This window comes from Poecilia reticulata, chromosome 11 (assembly GCF_904066995.2).
Source record: "Poecilia reticulata chromosome 11, P_reticulata-male-v2, whole genome shotgun sequence".
Classification (NCBI taxonomy): Eukaryota; Metazoa; Chordata; class Actinopteri; order Cyprinodontiformes; family Poeciliidae; genus Poecilia; species Poecilia reticulata.
This window is the reverse complement of record NC_088840.1, coordinates 6,376,633-6,397,380: the sequence shown is the minus strand read 5'-3', so window position 1 is coordinate 6,397,380 and position 20,748 is coordinate 6,376,633. Positions and strand designations below refer to the sequence as shown.

Here is a 20,748-nt window from a genome sequence, read left to right as displayed (position 1 = left end):
ATTCACTGACAGCTATTTGGAATTTATCCACCTTGACTAAAACCCCATTTGGAGATAAAAGAAGCTTCCCCGGATCATGATGGTGCTGTCACCATGTTTTACTTTGGGTCTGGTGTGTGCTGTTGGCGATGTGCGGTGTTGCTCCAATCCCAAACAGTTCTTTTGGAAAACAGTTTCCAAAAGAACTGTTTGGAAACAGTTCTAATTAGCTACATCGTTAGCTAATTAGAAAAAGTGACTTCTAAGTTTAAGTTTGGCTTTATAAAATGTTACCACATTCTTCCACAAGGTTTTGGGAGATTTCAACCAGATCTTGACGTGACTTTTGGAAGAAAATACTGTTGCCTTGTAACTTGACTCCTGAGTCCAAATAGGGCGAATACTGGAAATTATTGTCACATGTAATACAACACCAGCTCTGGGAAATTCCTGCAGTTCATTCAGTTGTTGTTCCAAGGCCTGTTTGTTGCCTCCATGATGATTTTCTGTTTTATCTTAAAATCAGTTGTGAAGAAACCTCCACTTATTGTGATGGTCTTGATCCATATTTTTTTTCCATCTATGAATTGCTGTCTACACTGTTCACTGTACATAAAAATAGCTCCATAGGTTATAGCTAATAATAAACAAGCTCCAGTGTATGTCAGAGGTGAAATTGCTAAATATGTCCCCAACAGATAAACTTTAAGTGTTACTCTTGGTTCCAACGGTTTCTGAAAGTAGATCTACCAGTTTTCCACGTCTTCTCCTGTGAAACCAAATCCCAGGCAGACACATCGTCTGTTTTTAACTCCAGGCTTCAAACTTTCCTGTCTGTCTCTGTAGGTGTGTTGCTGTAGTCTCAGACTGCTAGAGGACACACTGACCACTTTTCCGCAGCTTCCTTCTTTCTCCTACTACTCTCCAGTAGCAGGAGCGTAGTAGGAGTAGTAAAAAGCTGAGCTACTACTGCCAACTAACTGTGTTTACTGTTTGTCATCCTATTGACTTTACGACAGGCTGGGAACTTGTATGCAGATGAACCAGTTCTTCTGTATATTTAATGTCTGTGTACATTTATCGTTTTCTTTTGGTTCTTTTGTTTTTGTGAAGTTCTATGTTGTAAACATCTGTAGTGAATTGGCATTATATTACAACCTGCAGCCACCTTAATAACTCTTAGTAACTTTGTTCATTAAAACGTAATGAACAATTATAAACAAATGAAACTGAATTAATTGCATTTTTTAAGCAGAAAAAGTAATAATTGCTGATGAACCTCACTATTCATATCATTTGTAACAATCCAATTAGTCACATAATGAAGGATCATTAGTAAAATCTTTGCAAAGATGAACTCTAATGTACGTAAATATTAATTTGTATTGGTTGAAGATTATAGCTGGTTCACATGTTTACTTTAATTATTAAGTCAGTTCTCGTTCCCTTGCACATGAACCTGCAGTCTGTTTCTTTCCTGCGCAAATCTTATCTCTTGTCTGGAGCTTGGAAACATGATGCATAATTCCCACGCTCGGCCTGCGAGGCAACAAATACCAAAATCATATCAAAACGCTTTTCACCCAGAGGAAAAACTACGTTAAAATTCAACATGATCAACTCTGACAGCAAGTTAACACAGCGAGTTGAGACCCAGTCCCACCATGAATGAGTATCTACGTCAGCTTAAGATACATTTGAACTTTTCCAAATGGAAACCGACTGAAACTGGTTGAAAGAGATAGAAAATGTAAGAAATAATAATTAAAGTGACTATAAAAAACACAATTAACTCCAGCAGGAACAGGAAAAATAAAAGAGATGAAAACTAGTAAAGTTACCTGGAAATAGCTAAATGTATGGTTGTGTGCCATAACAGTGTATTTAATCATTTAGTGAGCAACAAATAAAGAAAAAAAAACACCTCTGAAGCACTTTCTGACATCATGCTACTTAAGAATGATTAATTATTAATCCACACAGTCAGGATTTTAAGACTTTTCTTCCTAATGAGAAGATTAAGAGCAGAGCAGTAAGTGCATCTAGGTCATGTAATTTTAATAATGCCATCTATAAGTTATTCACAGACTGTTTTTATTTTGAATATGGTCTTTTCTTGTTACTTTCAAAATAAAAGCAGACTGATATTTGCAGTCGTTTTAAAATTATTGTAGCCTGTTGCTGCTTTTGACGCAGAAATATACGCATCTCGTACATTTTTTAAATAACTTTACTCGGTTACACATTTTAATTTGAGTATACTATTTTTAATAGCGGTAAAGTATTATTTTTTTCTTTGTTGTAAATTTGCCCTTACAGTCCGTCGAATTCCTGTTTTCTGCTTTTATATTTGTGCCTTAGTTTTGAATATAGATTCTTCTGTTTACATATAACTTGCTGTTGGCACACCTGAATTTCAACCGCCACTGATAGCGATTTTTTTTTCCCGCCAGATCATACGACGCAAACCCGATGCTTTTATTTTGGAAGAAGTCAAACCGGAAGCGGGGGTAACGCCGCATAACTTGCTAGAGGCGGAGTGAATCCGCCCTGCTCTCCGCTCAGACAGCATCAGTTTCGGCCACCGCAGGCGGGGTGAAGCTCTCCGCTGCGCTTCGAGACATTCAGGACCGAAGTTTCCTTTCAAATAGATAAATATACCAGACCGTACAACAATGAAGACTTCCAGCAGTCCGCCTGCGGAAACTGACAGAAACCCGTTTGTCCACGAGCTGAAGTTTTCCATGACAGACAAAATAAAGGTGAGACATTTTTTAAAAAATAAATGTCAACAAGTACTTTTGTTCCTCCGCAGTTGGAATTACTCCGGTGTTGCATATTTTGTGTGTCAGTATGAGGTGATAGACACTTTGTGAGCAGTTTTGTTGTCCGGTCACATTCCGCTGAAATAAAATGTAAAGAATGCTGAACGATATGGAGACTTAGAGGAAGCGGAGTGCTGCATCCTTCTAGGAAATGTTTCCTCTGTGGTTTCTGTGGCAGCTGGACTCGCTGGATGTAGTCAGCCAAGAGCAGTTTTAATGCAGAATTAAAATACTTTCAATACTGTACACTTATAAAACTTTAGACTTTCTCAGCACTCTAATTTGGACTCCAATTAATTGTAACAACAACAAAAACAACCCAAAAACGGCTGCATTGTTAGTACTATTTTTACAATTTTCTCCAATGTTGATTCCAGTAAAGCGGCAATAAGTATTAACGGTGCACAGACTGCAGTTTTTTTGGTTTATTATCAGTCATTAAAGAGCCCGACCTGCCAAATCCAATTTTTGGCGAAACAATTTTTTTTGCCTGAAAACTTTGTTTATATTTGTGGGACTTCGGTTTCAGTTAAATGCGGTCACAGCTATACAGCTGCTTTTTATCACGTTTTTCACAAATACCACAAAATACTCTAAGATTTTAACCTCATATCACCCATCCCTTTTATTCAGTGCATAAAAATGTATAGCTCTATAAATGCGTCATACAGGAATGCCTACGTTGATGCAGTTTTTAAGTTCAATAAAGTAAACAAGGTCGTCAGCTTCACGTGATGATAGGAATAAGCTTGTAATTCTAATGGGTTTAAAGCTGCTACCACTATCAACTTTCTCCTTTTCGCGATTCGGTCCTTGGAATAAATCTGAAAAAATAAAATAAAATCTTGAGTTGCTCCAAAACAGAGTCGATATATCATCGCTAAAGAAAATCAGTGTGAACCCGGAATCGGTGAATCAAAGCTCACAAACTGTGCTTGAAAATGAACAATCTTAGTTTGACAAGTCTAAGCATTACAGCCTGAGGGGGGAAAAAAAGCCAACAACCTGCTGAATCATGGAGTTTTCTCATGATTGGTGATAAATCCAGATAACAAAATCTACCTACTTTCCAATCCTTTGAAGTAAATCTTTTTTCCTCAAATGCCCAAAATGTTACGAAAAAAGTTGGGAGAAAAAAAAAGAAAAGAAAACCCTACAATTTGAGTCCGGAGTAGTGGAAAAATCCGTTACCACTACCAGAATCCACTGTGAACCACCTGATAGCTGTGCTGCTTCACTACTAGCTGCTTCTTTTTATGATGATCTGGTATCAGTAATTGGTCAGTCATAATCTAACTGCCAGAGTTTTATCTGAAACCTGTGGTTTCACCAGGACCCCAGCTACCACTCTGTTCCTGGATGAAGGTACAGCCATAGTTTAACAGTTTAACAAGTTTACTATATTTGCATTTGATTTTACCTGAGCACCTGCTGTGAATGTCCGCAGACTGACACTCTTAGCTTTATTAGGCTGACTTTAATCTGGAACTGTATCTTCTCCTGAGGGATACGTCTTCTGTCTTATTTGATTCTCTCTGTTAAATGTTTCACTATAATTTTCAAGAGAATAATGGAATGGCTGTTTAAATGTAAATGTAATTTTATTTATATAGCACATTTTCAGCAACAAGGCAATACAAAGTGCTTTACAGGAATTAAAAGGAAATACAAACAAAATAACAAACCAAAGGAAAGAGCAAAATAACAAATAAAAAGAGAAAAAGAATCTAATGTTGATCTAAAGTATGCAAACCGAGTGCTCCTGTTCAGGGTTGCTAAGTTTAGGGAAGAATCTCAAGCTCGTTCCTCTAAACGTTGTTCCTGATAACATTTTAACGTCTGTATTTTATATTTCATGAATTTTCTTCAAAGAAGTTCTCAAATGACAAAGATCGTCTTCCTAGTTTCCCGTGTTGCACATTGTGCAGTGTCGCTACGGTGTAGCGCAAGACGATACACGACATGCCTCTTCTGACCTTAGGATACTGAGTATGCATGGTCTGCTGTAACACATTTCCCATTTGGTAATGATAGTGAGCACTGTGATTGTGATGTAGCTCGTTGTATCCTAGACATCCAGCCGTTGGTTACCTCTGAACAACTTTCATTGCTTACATGTTGTCTTGTGTCTTGTCTTGTCATCAATAGTTCCTGCTGGAAACCCAGTGTGCTTCCAAATGATCTAAGAGTTGTTGAGCATCTTCTACTATGGAGGAGCCACATGTTTCCTGGTTAACATTCTGGGTCGACAGCACGCCAATCCCCTGAACGCACATCATCTGTGTGTGTTCAGTAAACGAGGAAGTGCATCGACTTCCATGCAAATTTAAATAAAACACCTTTTCACAGTTCAGTTTCTTTTAAAGGGAGAAATAAAGTTCTGCTTCTAGCTTAGAGAAGTTCGCTTTCCCTCTGAGTGGAATGTGTAAATGTTCAGCAAGTTGGCATGTAATGCTGGCAAAACTGATCCTTTAAAAGTCAGCCGTTCTGCTGAGATGAGCAGAAAAACCCCTGCTGCAGGCTGTGGCCACTTCCCCAAGACTTGCAGGATGCTTTTCCCGCCCCTTTCCGCCGTTGCCAGGAATGGGTCGTTTTTCCGTTCAGGCCTGGAGGAGATGATTACTAACAGTTGTCAGCGTGCGCCAGATGACAGCAGCAGCAGCAGCAGCAGCTCAGCCATCACGTGTCTGCTTCACACCTTCCACCACCGGCTTTCTAAAGCTGTTTTTCCACTTGCCCACAAGTGGGCAGTTGCATGTGAACACGCCTGCACGCCAAAAACAAACAAGATGGAGAGGATAAACTTTTCCTCTTACGTTTACATCTGTTTTCATCTTTGAGAGAGTACAGTACGAGTTCAGCCCTGTAGTTTGACCTTTTAAATGAAAGTGTTTTTAATTTTACCAGCTTCTTCCTTTTGACTGGAGAGACCCGACTTAAACCTGAAAGAGAACCGGTGCAGGCAGATTAGGGTGATGGCAGGGAGGCTGTCCAACCTCAAAGACCTAGAGCCTATTATCAAATATAAATCAAAAATCCAAGAAAAAAAATCATATTCAACATGAATTTAAGCAGAAAAATGTCAATTATTTTTCTACATTTAAACTCATTTTTTATGCCTGTCATATTTTATATCAGAGACAAACTCTTTGGTTGAATAAAAATAATTTAAAATCTAAATTTTCCAGTTGTATTAATAACTTGCGGCTTAAACTATATTTCTCTATAACCAACAGGCAAAACTCTTTGACCTACATACAAAACTCAATGTGGTGGAAAAGTAACACTGACAATTATCCAAGGCAAAATGTGGTGGTGGCAGCATCATGCTATGGGGAGAAAGAGAGATGTAGGCATTTTTTTTATTTCTAGAATGGCCTAGTTAAAGTCCAGGCCTAAATCCAAATGAGTCAAGGCGGCAAAATTTATGTTTATAGATGCTCTTGATGCAATCTGAGCCAGCTTGAGTTATCTGACAAAGAAGAATGGGCTAAAAACAGGACTGAACCTGCCAGAAGTGACAGAAAAAATGAGAAAATCAACTTAAAATGTCGACCATATCAAAAGAGGTTTGATATGGTCGAGTCCTTACATGTTCCAGATTGTTCTCAGCTCATCGTCCTGGGCTTTGTTCCTCCTTCCCTGTCCAGATTAGAGAAAACAAGGAGTGAAATGGTTTCCAGACCTTTAAACTTCCTCTACTTTTACACAAACCTCTGTGACCTGGAGAAAACTAACCCCTGTGCATGATGCTCATACTATGTTTCAGTGTGGATACATTAATATTTAGGGATGAAATGTCTATTCAGTTTCATTGAAGAATAACATGTTCTACTCGGTTTTCGAGAGATGTTTTTTTTTTTGGATGTCAGGTTTCTGCCTCGCAACCTTACTTATTTGTTAACACACGATTGATGTTACGTGTAGATCACAAGAGGTCCTTTTTATTTTTTTTAATAATATTACGCAAGAGAAAAAGGGATTTAAAAAAGTAGATAAATTGCATTATGGTCTACAAAGTCATGGGGAAGACTGCTGACTTGATAGTTACCCTACAGGAGGTCACTGTATTCTTAGGAGCTTAAGGCACAAAAGGTGATTGCCAAATAATCTGGTTGATCACAATATGCAAAATGTGAACATGTTAATGGAAAGTTGAGTGGAAGGAAAAAAGACATCAAGGTCCCAGAGTCTAAAGGAAGAGCGTAGAGGCACAGAATCAAACCGTTAGTTCCAATGTAACGTTTCCTCTGTGATTTTGGGAGCCAAGCCATCTGCTGGTACCGGTGTGGTCCCAGAGTCTGAGCTCGCCAGTGTTTACAGGAACTTCTGGAGAACTTGATGCTTCCTCTATTCCCACTGGAAAATAAATATTGTCAAGCTAGAAAGGAAAGAAAATGTTTCTCACAGCTGGGCCCTAACCCTAATGTTGCTGTTGGGATTCGCAACATTAAACAGGAAAAGGCAGTTTTCCTTGAACTTGAAAGCTGACGTTCTGATTTTAATAGGCTGCTAAAAGTGCGTAAGTGTATTATTATTATTGCGAATTCCAAGTAAGCCTTGTGATATCTGTTCCCTGTAAAATTCAGTTTCAATCTGTTCTGCCCTGGCTCATTCTCTTACCACCTCTAGAGAAAATGTCAAGCGGATCACCCCAGACGGATTTGTAGAGCTCCAACCATGACACACAACTGCAGGGAGCGGGGAGGGGTGGAGAGTCGGGAAGAGTGTTTGAGCTTCATAAATCAACCCGGTGGTGTTTATTTATTAATACAGCCCCGAAGCCCGCACCTGGGTCCTCCACATCCAGACATGCATCACGAAGGATGGAAAGATGGCAGAGGAAGGAGGAAGGAAGAGGAGCTTAGATACAACTCCCAGGGGCGATGACAACAAGCACGTCATTCCAAAGTAGGAGGAGAGCAGGGTGATGGATGAACATGTGGTGGAGCAGATGGAGACGGAGAGTGAGGGATTGATGGGCTGATGGTTGAGGAGAGGAAGACTCTGGGGACCTGAGATCCTTTAAGGTGTAAAGAGGGGAAGAGAGCAATCAGAGTGGGAGATGAGAAGATTGAACTGAGGGAGGGGAATCAGCTGGAGGAAGCCAGCGATGTCACACAGTCTGAATTTATTCAGCAAGCTGGGACTCTGTAAGTGTGTTAGTTTATCCCCGGCACCACGTCTGTTTCATCACACCGATAGAGACAAGGGATGACAGCTTAGTCAGCAGGTTTCTTCTAATGCTACTGCTTACGTTACGTTAAAAAAGGCAACACTGTGGGGAAAAAAAAATCACTGCCAGAGGGCCTGCCTTTTGGGAAAAAAAACCTCTTTGTTGTCTTGATGTTGTGATAAGGTCAATGGAACAAGGGATTCATCTTTTTACTTATTCAAGCGGTGGGAGTGTCACTTCTACCTGATCTTTTTCCGTGTCCCTTGAGGACCACAGAGTACATCATGTGCTAGAAAAATATAAATCTATAATACCTTCATGTCCTTTGCAACCATAACGTTTGCAGAGCTGAACTCTCTCTGGTCAGTGATCTCTCTGCGGCAAGACAAGCTCCTCCAACTTGATCACCCTTCCTTTGGGGTTTGCACAAGGGATGTGTTTTAGTTCCTGATCATTGCTCGTTTCACTATGCAAAGTCTTCATGGAACATGCAGGCATTAACTCAAAACAGGTGGTTTGCAAACTCTGTGGCTTAATTTAAATTTGTTTAAAATTGGGGAAGGCTTTAAATCAAAGGAAATATCAGGATGTGCCTTTGGACAGTTGGAAAGAGACGTTTGCTGTATTTCACAGTCCAGTCCTAGACAATGCTTTCAGGAGCTGGGGGGAGGGGTTTCATGAAATAGCACTCGCTCAAGAGCTTGGTACCTGACTTTCTTTTGCAAAGCCTTTAATTTTAGCTCAAAACATAGAGGTACAGCAGAGAGTTCATCTGTCCATTGTCTACAACTTATACAGGATGGGGTTTAGGGCAGTGTTTCTGTACTCCGGTCCTCATTGACCATTACCCTGCACGTTTTAGGTGTATCCCTTCTGACACACACCTGACTTGAATAAGTCAGTGATTAACAAGTTTCTGCAGCACTTGATGGCGTGCAGAGGGGGTCATGCAATCATTTGAATCAAGTCTTCTGGAACAAAGACAAATCTAAAATACTCAGGGCAGTGGTCTCTAAGGACTGGAGTTAAACACTGGTCCAGGGGATAGCAGGACCAAGATGGACACCCAGACACCCCTATTCCTGGCAACACTGTCCAAATTAGTATGAAGTAAGTTTAGACCTGGTATTAGTATTAATAGTGCATCAGGCCTTATTGTTCTTATCAGAGCATCAATGGAGAACAACTTTCAATACTTTACAGTGTGCATAACTGCAGTGACTTCTAGTAAACATCCTGGAAAAGAGTCAGCCTGAACAGATTGATGAGATTTCTGAATTACTTGCATGTTATCTGCACCAATAAGATTTAATGTGACTGTTATGACCTAGTCGTATGGTTAAGCTAAAGTTGTGATATACTTGAAAATGTGCATGCTCAAAACGTATGATGTTAGAAGGGGAATGTTGATGGATGAGTGTTTGCTCCTTCCCGAAGGCTCAGATGGAATGTGCGTTTCCTCCTCCTTTCCCTCCAGGATATACGGCCACATTTCTCTGCTGTATATGAATGTGTCATGCACATTTCAATAATTTAGTTTGAACTACTTACAGTCATCTGCAAAGGTCCTCATACCAAAAAACACAAGAAAGTTACACACAATGTTTGTTAATGACCAAAAGACCTACAAGGTCACTGAAATAGCTTGACATGAACAAATGGAATAATTTACTGGAAATTAACTAATGTAAATCTGACACTGAAATGTGACACAACAGAATTAAAAAAGCAAACTAATGAAACAAGCTTGGGACAAAAATGAAGTGAATGTTTGAGGTCGTTTTATGACAGGAATGTGAAAAGTTCATCAGGTGTGAACATTGTTGCAAGGCACTGGGTTTACACCGAGTAGCAGCACTGTAGTAATTCGTTGATTATTTGTATTTTTGTGTCTTTTCTCTCTCGTCTCCAGATCGGACTCATGTCGGTTACAGTTTTTCCAGTCCGGCTGCTGTTGGTCTCTTTCTTCATGCTGCTGGCGTGGCCTTTCGCCTTCACGGCTTCGCTGGGGCGTTCTGAGCTTGTCCCCGATCCACAGTCGTGGTGGAGGAGGTGTGTTGGGGTGAGATGGTACAGTAAGAGACATTTATCAAAGGCGGGTTGTAATGTCTTTAGGCCTGACAAAAAGAAATGAATGCCTAAAACGTTTGCTTTGTCAGAATAATAGATCTTTGTCTCCGGGTCATTATGCGAGCCATGTGGTTCTGTGGTGGTTTCCATTGGATCAAAGTGAAAGGAGAGCGAGCGCCGCCTTCTGAAGTTCCCATCCTCACCGTTGCCCCGCATTCCTCCTATTTCGACGCGATCCCAGTCACCATGACCATGTGCTCCATTGTCGCCAAGCTGGAGAGTCAGAGCGTCCCAGTCTGGGGCAGTGAGTCATTGACGTTTCCATGCTTACAATAGGAAAAATGCAAAAAGGGAAGAAGAGTGCAGTGTTTGTATGGAAATCTTCTAGATTTAAAGAGTTTAGCCTCTCAACACATCTACACGTCTAATGGTTATTTTAGTAACTAGTCAACTAGTCTGCCAATTCATCGATTAATTGGATATAAAGTTGGCACAAAAAGCTTAAAACCTCTATCTTTTTTATCAGATATTAGAAATATATTAAAAGAGGCAAATAAACAAATGATTAAATTCCCTTTTTAAAACATAAACACTGACGCAAATGTGTTACTGAAAACACATTCAAGTGTTTTCAGTAACTTGGATGGTGAAAAGGATTTTTATCTATTATTTGTAGGAGTCAACAACAAAGTAGCTCCCTTAAAAAGTGCTACAGTTTTGAGGAACATAAACTCTTTCTCAGTCAACGTTAAAGCATTTTACCAAAGTTTTTAAAAAATAATAAGTACAACACAGCTACTTTGATTATATTATTTTTTAAGGTTATAAGTTGCTTTTGTAAAATTAGAAGTACTATGTATGTTGACAGACTTTTGGTCCTTGCAGTATTTTTTTGCTGCATTTTCATAAATTTCTAATCACATATTTTCCTTCTTAATAATTTAAATTTTTTTTCTCTCTCATATTGGCTTCTAAAATGCATCGCTTCATCATGGCCTCCTCCAGCTCTGATCAGCTACATCAGGCCCGTGTTGGTATTCCGGTCGGATCAGCACTCCAGGAGAAAAACTGTTGAGGAGATCAAACGAAGAGCCCAGTCTGGAGGAAAGTGGCCCCAGGTGACTCGCACCAATCTACTCACTCACACACACTCACACACAAGTCTAACTTCAAACGCAATCAAAGAAACTAAAGCATTTTTTTTTGCCGTGTTTTTACGTGTTATACTATATTAATGTTAAACTCCTTGTTCTAGATCATGATATTCCCTGAGGGGACGTGCACCAACAGGTCGGGTCTCATCTTATTCAAGGCTGGTATGTTTTCAGTCCCCTACCTGCTACAACATGACCAGAACATTACAGGAAGTTATTTTTGACCCTCAGTCTTAAATTCTAGAAGCAAATGAAAACAGTGCATTCATATCAGTCCCTCCAGGATTTTGTAATTGTTTTTTGTGATTTTTTTTTTTTTTTTTTTCAATTAAAATCATGGATTTTGTGGTGCTATTTTATAAATAGTTGCAAGGAATTTTACTGTATTTTTTCCTCAAGCAGACAGATTGGACACAAAAATTTTTATTCTTTAAAGAACTTAATTAGTTTGATCTTTGTTACTCGCCATAACGATCACAGATGACAACATGACATCAAGTTTGCTTAAGGCAACAGTGTAGTAGGAGTGAGACATACTGCCACCTGCAGGTGGGAGTTAGCAGTCACTTAAACCCAATGTTTTTCACAATTTTTCTGAACATTTGCATTATGCAGGGATCTTTTGATTTTGTGTGAATGTCCATGATCGCAGAATTGCTAAAAAAAAAACTGGAGGTACTGTCACATACACTGTATAAAAAGTACAAACTTTTAAATCTGACAAATTTTAATTAATTTCTCAAATATTATGAAACTGTATTTTAATTAACATTCAACACTGGAGCTGAAAGACATTTTCAGCAAATTAAAGCAAGCTCCAATTATTGAGCTAGCTTTAATTTATCATGGAATTAATTGATTTATTGGTTGTAGCGACAGGCCTATTCATCTCACTGAGACATGTCTGTTAAAGACTAGGGTCTTTGTCCCTCAGTACAACTGAAATCTGACTTTTTTATGTTGCTTTTGGAGTAACGGCCTCTTCCTGGCTGAGCGGCCTTTCAGCCCATTTCAGTACAAGACTGATTTTACTTGGGATAAACATTTACTCTTATCCATAGGAGTAAAACAGAAAATATTCATCTCTGTTGTCACATTAGAAGTAGGTTTTGTTTTTTATCCAGAGCAGCAGGTGAAGCGTTTACTGCGCAAACCAAAGCAGAACTGATTCATTTGACGTTCCGGCTGATTTCTTTTAATGGGTATGTCCGCATTACAACAGACACCCTCATCTGGGTTTTTAATTGAGTTTGTTTGGACTTTTATATGATTATTTGTGAATGGATTCTGACTCTGTTGCAACCAGCTCCCACCGTTAATGTCAGAACAAATGAAACCCAGCAGGCGGGGACGTTTGGCGTCCTGCTGCTTCGTGCATAAAAGTCCGACCCTTTGCTTTCTTTTATCAGACTTGTTTTTCCGCTAACGTCCGTGTGTATGCGCGGACGCATGAGGGGTGTTTTGTGGTCAGCTATTGTCTGATGCCAGCTCCTTCTAATCCCCTTTTTTCCAGTCTGTTATTCACTCATTCCCAGTAAGCCCTGTGGGTTGGTGCAGCTCTGGTTGTGTTTGCGTATATGTGGGTTAAAGCCAACTTGATCTTTGTGCTGTGTGCTTCCAGTCCTCTCTGGACATGTCTCCTCCTGCTTTGTCTCTCAGTATAGCACACCAGCTATGTGTGGAGTTTGTGTTGATGTGCTTTTGCTTTCTGTGTTCTTTCCTACATCCAATAAGTTTTTCTTTTCTTTCAATTGTTATTTCTTCTACCCATGGTGTACCGGTTTAGTTGTCATAGTGCCATGTCAATAAATGGATATACAATACTTAAATCTGACATGTAATTTAATTCAACTGTATCATATTAAAAACATATTATATTCTATTACAATTTTTTTTTTTTGTTCTGACCCACATTTGAGGAGCTGGTTTGGACTCTGGTCCAGAACTTAGCTGGTCCAGATCTTACGTAAAGAACAGGAACTACTTTGTGTTAATAGGCAATTTCTCAACATTCAATCCTGTAATAATACAATTTGTTATTAGCTGTAATGTGATATAGAAATAAACTTGACTTGACTAGAAGAACACAGATTTGTTTAACAAAATGTTCAACATTACCCATAATTCTGTCTACAAGCTAAATATACAAAATAAGCAAATTTGTCACCTTATAAAGGTCATAAACCATCATGGATATGTAGGGATGTCTCACTGGGACTTCAAAGAGAGAATCACCATTCAATGATTTGCTACGCACTGATTTAGCTTAATATTAAAATTTTAGCATTTTGTGGCAGCGTAGTGCTGTTTAAACAGTTTGTTGAATCTCCAATCAGCTGCTCTACCAGGAACTATGTCAAATATTTGCTTTGTTTGTGCTTCATCTCTCAACTGAATGCAATTCATGACTGCTGCTTAAGTCATATTTAGTCAGATCTACCTGAAAATAAAGCAAAAGGCTTGAATAAATGTAACAAATTTGTATGCTTTTTGCTTTGACCTCAGTAATGATGAACAGAGATGAGGAAACCGTAGCCGTCTTGTTATATGAGATTTAGATTTAGGTAATAAATGAACGTTACTGTATATCTTTTATTAAAGACCTGCAGATAAATTATACATGTAGCCTTTTCGACTGTTTATTTTCACATAATAAAGCCTTCAAAAGGCAGACAGAGGCTTGGAAAGGTCTTTCCTGAAGTCATTAATACTGCATGTGGCTGTTCAGCTCGTCTGTCATCATCAGGATACGTCAAAGTCCCACCAGGGAAGCCGTCTGCCAGTAGGTTCATGTTTTTTTGTGTTTTTACTCTTAATTTTCTCTCATTTTTGTGTTTAAAAGGTGCTTTCATCCCAGGACTCCCAGTGCAGCCAGTGGTGCTGCGATACTCAAACAAACTGGTGAGCATCTTCTTTCATCCTTCCACATGTCTACCTTCAGACCCGCGACCCGGTCCGACCGCGACCTCAGGCTTCGTGCGCTCCGAGCCGCCTCTGATGTAATGGCTGCCGTTTGTCGTGTCAGGGTGCGTTTCCCCTCGTGTGTCGACTGACTTCGTGTTCCAGCGGGGTGATATTTCACCCGTTTGCATCTCGCCCCGCGCGCTCACGCTCGCAGGCGTGCGCAGACAGGTGTCATATCTCCTCCCCCGCCATCGCCTCCAGCGCTTCTCCTCACGCGCTCATAAATGATGCAGCTGGTATTACCAAGGTTTGCATGTCCGCTTCCCTCGAAAGTCTTTGTCTCAAACTTCTCTGTTTAGTCACCGTCCTGACTTTCGAGGCAGCTTGCCAGCCCTGTTTGTTTGTTTATTTGCCTCACTAATTTCAGCTACCGTTTGCTGGTAGCATGCTAAATATAGCAATAGGAGGAATATATTTTTCATACGTTTTGAATAGCTAGTAAAAAGTGAGCCAAAATATTCAGAAAGGATCCTGTTGCATGTGTTGTAACATATTTCTTCCATGTCTGTAGGACACGATTTCGTGGACGTGGCGCGGCCCTGGAGCGTGAGTTTCTATCTGCATAACGATTCCTGACAGACCTGTGCATAATTGGTTACGGCGCAAAAGTCCTCACACCTCTTGAACCTTTTTCTATCAGAACCACAACCTGTAACTCCTTTTACTTCGATTTTATGTACCACACCAACACCTTTGTGAGGTGGAAGTAAAGTTAGACATCGTTTAAAACCTGAACGTGTTTTTATTCACCCAATCTAAGTCTTTTGGCGTTGGCCGACCAGCTTTAAAAATAAAACAATCTTTGTCATCAAATGTTTTGTAAAATGTTGAGATTATTTGTAGAGCATCGGTGAAGATTGGTTTTCAAGTAATCTGACAGGATCTCAGTTGGATGTAGGTCTGGACTTTGACTTGGCCGTCCCAACATATGAAGTGCTTTGATGTAAACCATTCTATTGTTGTCTGCCATGTTTATTCATCTTCTTGATGCTGTTTGTTCACTAAAGTTCTCTAACAAACATCTGAAGCCTCCAAAGAACAGCTGGATTTACATTAAATAGCACATTGTTGGACTATTTGCAGTACATTTCATTAGAATGCAAGAGAGTTCATATCATCATACGCCACAGTTGTCAGATTTTTATATGTAAAAAAAACCCCATAACTTTACCACATTTCATCATTAATGCTCTACTTTGTGACAGTCACATCAATTCCTAAGACGTCATTTAAGTTTGTGGTCATAATGTGACAAAACATGAGAAAGGAAAGGGTGTGAATACTTTTGATGGGCTGTATTTGTGATTAGAAACACCAGTAATCTGTTCCTACCAAAGTGAACACAAACACTACAGAACGTCAGTTATTTAGTTATGTTTTCTTCTTCTTCAGGTTTAAGATTTTGTGGCTCACTCTGTGTCAGCCTCATAACTCTGTAGAGATCGAGGTGAGCGCTTAAAAAGCGACAATTTTCTTGGTGTGCTGCGATTACACTGCGGCTCACCTCCTCTCACTGTTTTCTGCAGTATTTACCCATCTACCACCCGTCAGCGAAGGAGAGGGAAAACCCTGCTCTGTTTGCCAGTAACGTCAGGAGGCTCATGGCCGAGTGAGTTCACGTGCAGCCGTGTTCGCACAAACACCGAGGAGCAGATCAGATCGTCTGCTTATGTTTGAGTCAAGTTGAAAACGCACTTTCCTTTCTGTCCATCTCATGTATGTTCAAATGCTCCGTCCTGGAAGGGCGCTGGAGGTTCCCCTCACAGACCTGTCCTTCGACGACCGGGACATCATCCTGTCACACGGCCCGCTGAGAATACACGACTACACCAGCCTGCTGCACTTCAACCAGCTGCTGGGCCAACTGGGGTGAGTGAGGGGAGAGGATCACAGTGTAGAAACACTGACCCCTGCTGGGGGAAGGAGAGAAACACACTCTCATAGGGCCATTACTGGAACTTTGATTTTGCAAGCTAAATCTGCAGGTGTTTCCACTGATCTAAGATGTTTGTTATGTAGAACTTTAGTCCTGTGATGTAGCTGTGGTTAAGTCAGAAATTGAAGCGTTCCATACACTTCTTGCTACTGGGTAAAGCTTTAACTGAATCAATGTGTTTATATATATATATCAAAAGACGTAGTTGTGTATTCAAAACCAGATCCTGTTTTTCCCTTTATTAACAAAAATATTATTATTAATGTCCAGGATACAATTAACTCACTTTGAAATGTAGGAGTAATAATTCCCAGTGTATTATGCTTTGTAAAATTGGATAATCAACAATCAGACAAAAAAAAAATGGACACATTCTGCAGATTTTTCTTTGAATTACTTAAACTTCATCCATCCATCCATTTTCTTTACACCCTTGTCCCTCAATGGGGTCGGGAGGGTTGCTGGTGCCTCTCCAGCTAATGTTCCGGGCGAGAGGCGGGGTCACCCTGGACAGGTCGCCAGTCTGTCGCAGGGCAACACAGAGACACACAACCATGCACACACACACTCACACCTAGGGACAATTTGGAGAGGCCAATTAACCTGACAGTCATGTTTTTGGATTGTGGGAGGAAACCAGAGTACCCAGAGAAAACCCACGCATGCACAGGGAGAACATGCAAACTCCATGCAGAAAGACCCCAGGCCGGGAATCGAACCCAAAACCTTCTTGCTGCAAGGCAACAGCTCTACCAACTGCGCCACATTACTTAAACTTATTTTTAAAATAAGAAACATTTTATTTCCCAAAATGCAATAACATACTGTTCTGTTAGTGAACACGGCTACAAAAACATACTTCTAACATCAACATGGGAAGAGTTCAGCTCTTTCTGCTTCATTTACCATCAACACAGAGTTGTGCTGATTGGTTGGCTATTTTTTGTCTATTAACCAGTTAATCATTGAATAGCAAAAAGTGCTTAATAAGAGATTTTCTTTAACAGAATTTGAACCCGGTGAAGTCACCAGGTGTTTTTCTTTTTTTTTTTTTTATCTTAAATGCAAATATGTCTGCATGGTTTTGGCTGAATTACTCCTCTGGGTATGTTGTTTTTATGACTGTTTACACCAGGTAACGATTAATCCATTAGTTGATCAAGTTCAAATAATCCACTCATCACGACTACCGATAATGGCGTAACCAAACGTCTGAAACAGAAATAAAAACAGGCCCATGTGTCAGAGCTTTTCCCCTCTTGTTCTCATCATGACAGGTTAAAGTCGGGGAGCAGAGGCAGCCGGCTGGAAGAGGAGGCCAGGAGGGCCGTCAAGCTGCAGGGGGACAGACTGGGACTGGAGGACTTGGCCCAGTTTCTCAGCCTTCCAGTTACAGACACGCTCAGACATGTCCACAGCCTCTTCCATCAGGTCAGTGAGGAAGGATGGAGGCAACACCTTCCAAAATTAAACTACAGTACTTCAAATATCAGGGAGTGAGTGTCCAGAATGGTCCAGAGGTTTTTGTAACTCCAGAGAATCACAAATAAGCCAGAAGCAAAAAAGAATAGAAATGTTCTTCCTCAGTCCAAGAGTGAATAAAAAGCTTATTAACGTTAACTAAAGCTAAGGAAATAACAAAAATTGAAATTGAGAAAACATTTCCGTTAACTGAAATAAATAAAAACAGTTATAGAAGGGGGAAAATTACAACTAAATGGAGTTACATTGTGCGTTTATAAAACTAAAACATACTGAAATTAAAGATGTAACAGTATCCTTTGTTTTCGTGTTGATTAATCTATTTATTAAACTTTCAAACTGATGTGAAATTACCAAAATGGAGGGAAAACACCAGGCAGTTGGTTGTTCAACAATAATTGAATAAATGTTTTGAAATTGGTACCTTCTGCTCAGTGTTCATTACCCAATCAATCCACACATCATCACCATACAATACTGTCACCTTTCTGAATTCTGCACCTAAAAAATTAACCAAAGTATGAAAAACCTACAACTAATATTATAACTAAACAATATTTAATAGAAACTAATAAAAAATGGCAAAAACTAATTACAACTAACTGAATTAGACAAAAAGTCAAAACAAAACTATAATGAAAAACCCCAAACTATTATAACCTTGGCAAACATACAGTTTCCACATCCTCATAACTGAATATTAATGTGTTGAATTTTGAGGAAAGAGCAAAATTTAGAGTAAGGCTGTAACATAGAATGTGGAAAAAGTGAAGCGCTGTGAATGCTTCCCAGATGTGCTGCACTTCCTGTTTTATGTTGAACTAAATTCGTCTTTTATATCAGGATGGAGACGGAAAGATAGACGTCAGACACTATGTCACCGCTCTGTCCACTGTACAGCGACCTCAGAAACCCCTGGACACATTAAAGCTGGCCTTCCAGGTGAGAACAGCAGCCCCAGTGGTGCTGCTGGTGTTTGTGTGGGTCATTTGGGCCGCTGTGCTAAAACGAGCCGTCGCTGTGTTGTAGCTGTATGAGGAGGACAGCGGGGGAGTCACAGGAGACGACCTGGCCGTCATCTTAGAAATAATGTTGGGAGTAAAGGAAGTGGAGCTCGCTCCTCTGTTCCTTGAACTCGAAGCTCAACACACAGCGAAGATCACTTATGGTAAGACTTTGTCATTTTCTGCCTTACAAATGATTTACTTCACCGTTTTTATTGGGATTTTATGGAGTAAAAGCCTCATTGTGACTCTGGAGAGATTCACACTGAAAACTTTCGACTGAATATGCCAATATGTAGCGTTTTCAGGTACACTGCATAAATGAAGCCATGTGAGACGGTTTCTGTCAACGTGTCTCAATGTCTGAGCTGCTGCAGTAGCTTAATATTTTCTTGTCTTTGCTGAAGAAGATAAATGCCATCTGCTAAGGATTTTATACTGACCACATACTTTTTCTGCCAAGTGTTAAAGCTGTTTTTCACATCACTAAGCTGCGTTTCCTTGACAAACATGTGGAGCACTTTGTTGGCATTGTGCTCATGTCAAAATTAGCGTAATTTGGTGTTTCCATCAAGTAAGAAACGCAATTTAAAACCACACATGAAGAAGTTTGTTCACGTGACAAGTCGATTAAAAAACATACCCTGCCATCATTCTTTACCACTTCCTGTCATCTTCATCTTTTCTCATCTTTTGTGTTGATCACACAACTTGTGTGATCTTAAAATTGTTTCAGTTGCAGTTTTTGTGAAATACGCTAATTTCGATGCAAAAACCACTTCTTCCTAGTGTAAAAACTTTATTGAAAAAAGTGCCTTCCCCCCACCCCCAATTTGACGCCTTTCCATTAAGCTCATTTATTTTTGTAATTCCAATTTGCGCAATTTCATGGTCAATGGAAACGCAGCTACTCTTTCTATTATGCTATAAATCTTGTTAGTCTTTAAAACAATCCAGAAAATTTCAGATCCACAGGTGTGAAACAGATTCCAATCTGTTGATGTGAAAGGATCTCTGTTTATGAATCACATGCTGTGTTTCCCGTTGCAGCTTACTGAACCTGTTTTTGTCTCTTCCTGTTCCCTAGATGAGCTCCAGTGTCTCATAAAGAAACGTCCACACTTCTCCGTGGATTGCCTCAGTTTTAAGGATCATCCTCGTCGCGGCTGCATCGATCAACTCAACTACTGCAATGGACACAACAAAGACGACTAAATAACAGACTCCGTGTTCTTGTGCCTGGTTTGATGGTTCTATCGAGATGTGACTCGCCTGCCACTTCTGTGCCTTAAAGTGCAGGAAAAGAAAGAGAAAGTCTTCATTCAGTTTTCTCTCTCTTTTGTTTTAGAGCATACTTTAGTGTAAAGAAGCATTTTTAAAAGAGTATATATAAAAGATTAACAATTTCTTATACCAATATTCAAAAATGTAAGAAGTCAGAGTTGTAGTTTAAGTAGAAAGCTCTCAGGTACAGCAGACACCAGCTCACTTATCTTTACTTATGAATGACAGAGCAACAAAAAAAAAAAAAACACAAAACAAAAACAATTAAAAAGCAATGTTATTACTTTCCTGTAACATCAACTGCTCTATGCAAAAAGCAAAACTGGTGTGGTGGTTTTATTAAACGTTTAAGAAGGAGAAGTCGTGCTCCTAGAACCGGTTTAAAACAAGCAGAAAACTGTGTGAATGTGAAAATGATCAACTTCCTAAAGGGCTGAAAAAATGATACTGTTGAAAGAATCTCAGCTCTGTGGCCTTTTTCATAAAGCAATTTTGTTAGTTGGGGAAAAGGTCGTGATGAAAAGACATTTTCTACCCTGTGGCTGCACCGTCACGTTTCTCTGTTTCTGAACAGGAATCATTAACAACCATCAGATTTCAGAGCTTTTATTATTGTACAATTAAAATTCTTTCACTTGTAGCATTGACAGTTTCTGTTTATGTCCACCAGGTAGCGCTTTGCTTTTCCTCAATCAAAATATGTCACTTCTCTGAAACTGAAAAGCAGAATTTAAACTTAGACCCATAATGTCTCCATCATTTCTTTTTTATTTTCTTTCTTACATTCTTTGTCCTTTTTCCTTCCTTTCTCGGTTTTTTCTCTTCTTTCTCAATTTCCCATTCTTTTCTCTCTCAATTTTTCCTTCCTTTCTTC

At 39.6% G+C, this 20,748-nt stretch overlaps 1 protein-coding gene across 2 annotated transcripts; it reads left to right on the top strand.

Annotated features, from left to right (window-relative positions):
• Positions 1-2,299: 2,299 nt before the first annotated feature.
• lpcat1 (lysophosphatidylcholine acyltransferase 1) lies at positions 2,300-20,514 on the top strand. 2 transcript variants are annotated; one of them, XM_008421419.3, is made up of 14 exons: positions 2,300-2,741; positions 9,893-10,032; positions 10,140-10,354; positions 11,056-11,168; positions 11,306-11,366; positions 14,047-14,105; positions 14,680-14,714; positions 15,561-15,615; positions 15,695-15,777; positions 15,912-16,037; positions 17,382-17,535; positions 18,430-18,528; positions 18,616-18,754; positions 19,678-20,514. In XM_008421419.3, exons 1-14 carry the CDS (start codon positions 2,655-2,657, stop codon positions 19,803-19,805), a joined length of 1,494 nt encoding a protein of 497 aa, XP_008419641.2. In that variant the 5' UTR covers positions 2,300-2,654; the 3' UTR covers positions 19,806-20,514. The 2 variants fall into 2 exon arrangements, with proteins under 2 accessions (XP_008419641.2, XP_008419644.2); XM_008421422.3 differs by lacking the exon at positions 2,300-2,741 and having other exon boundaries at positions 9,899-10,050.
• Positions 20,515-20,748: the final 234 nt, after the last annotated feature.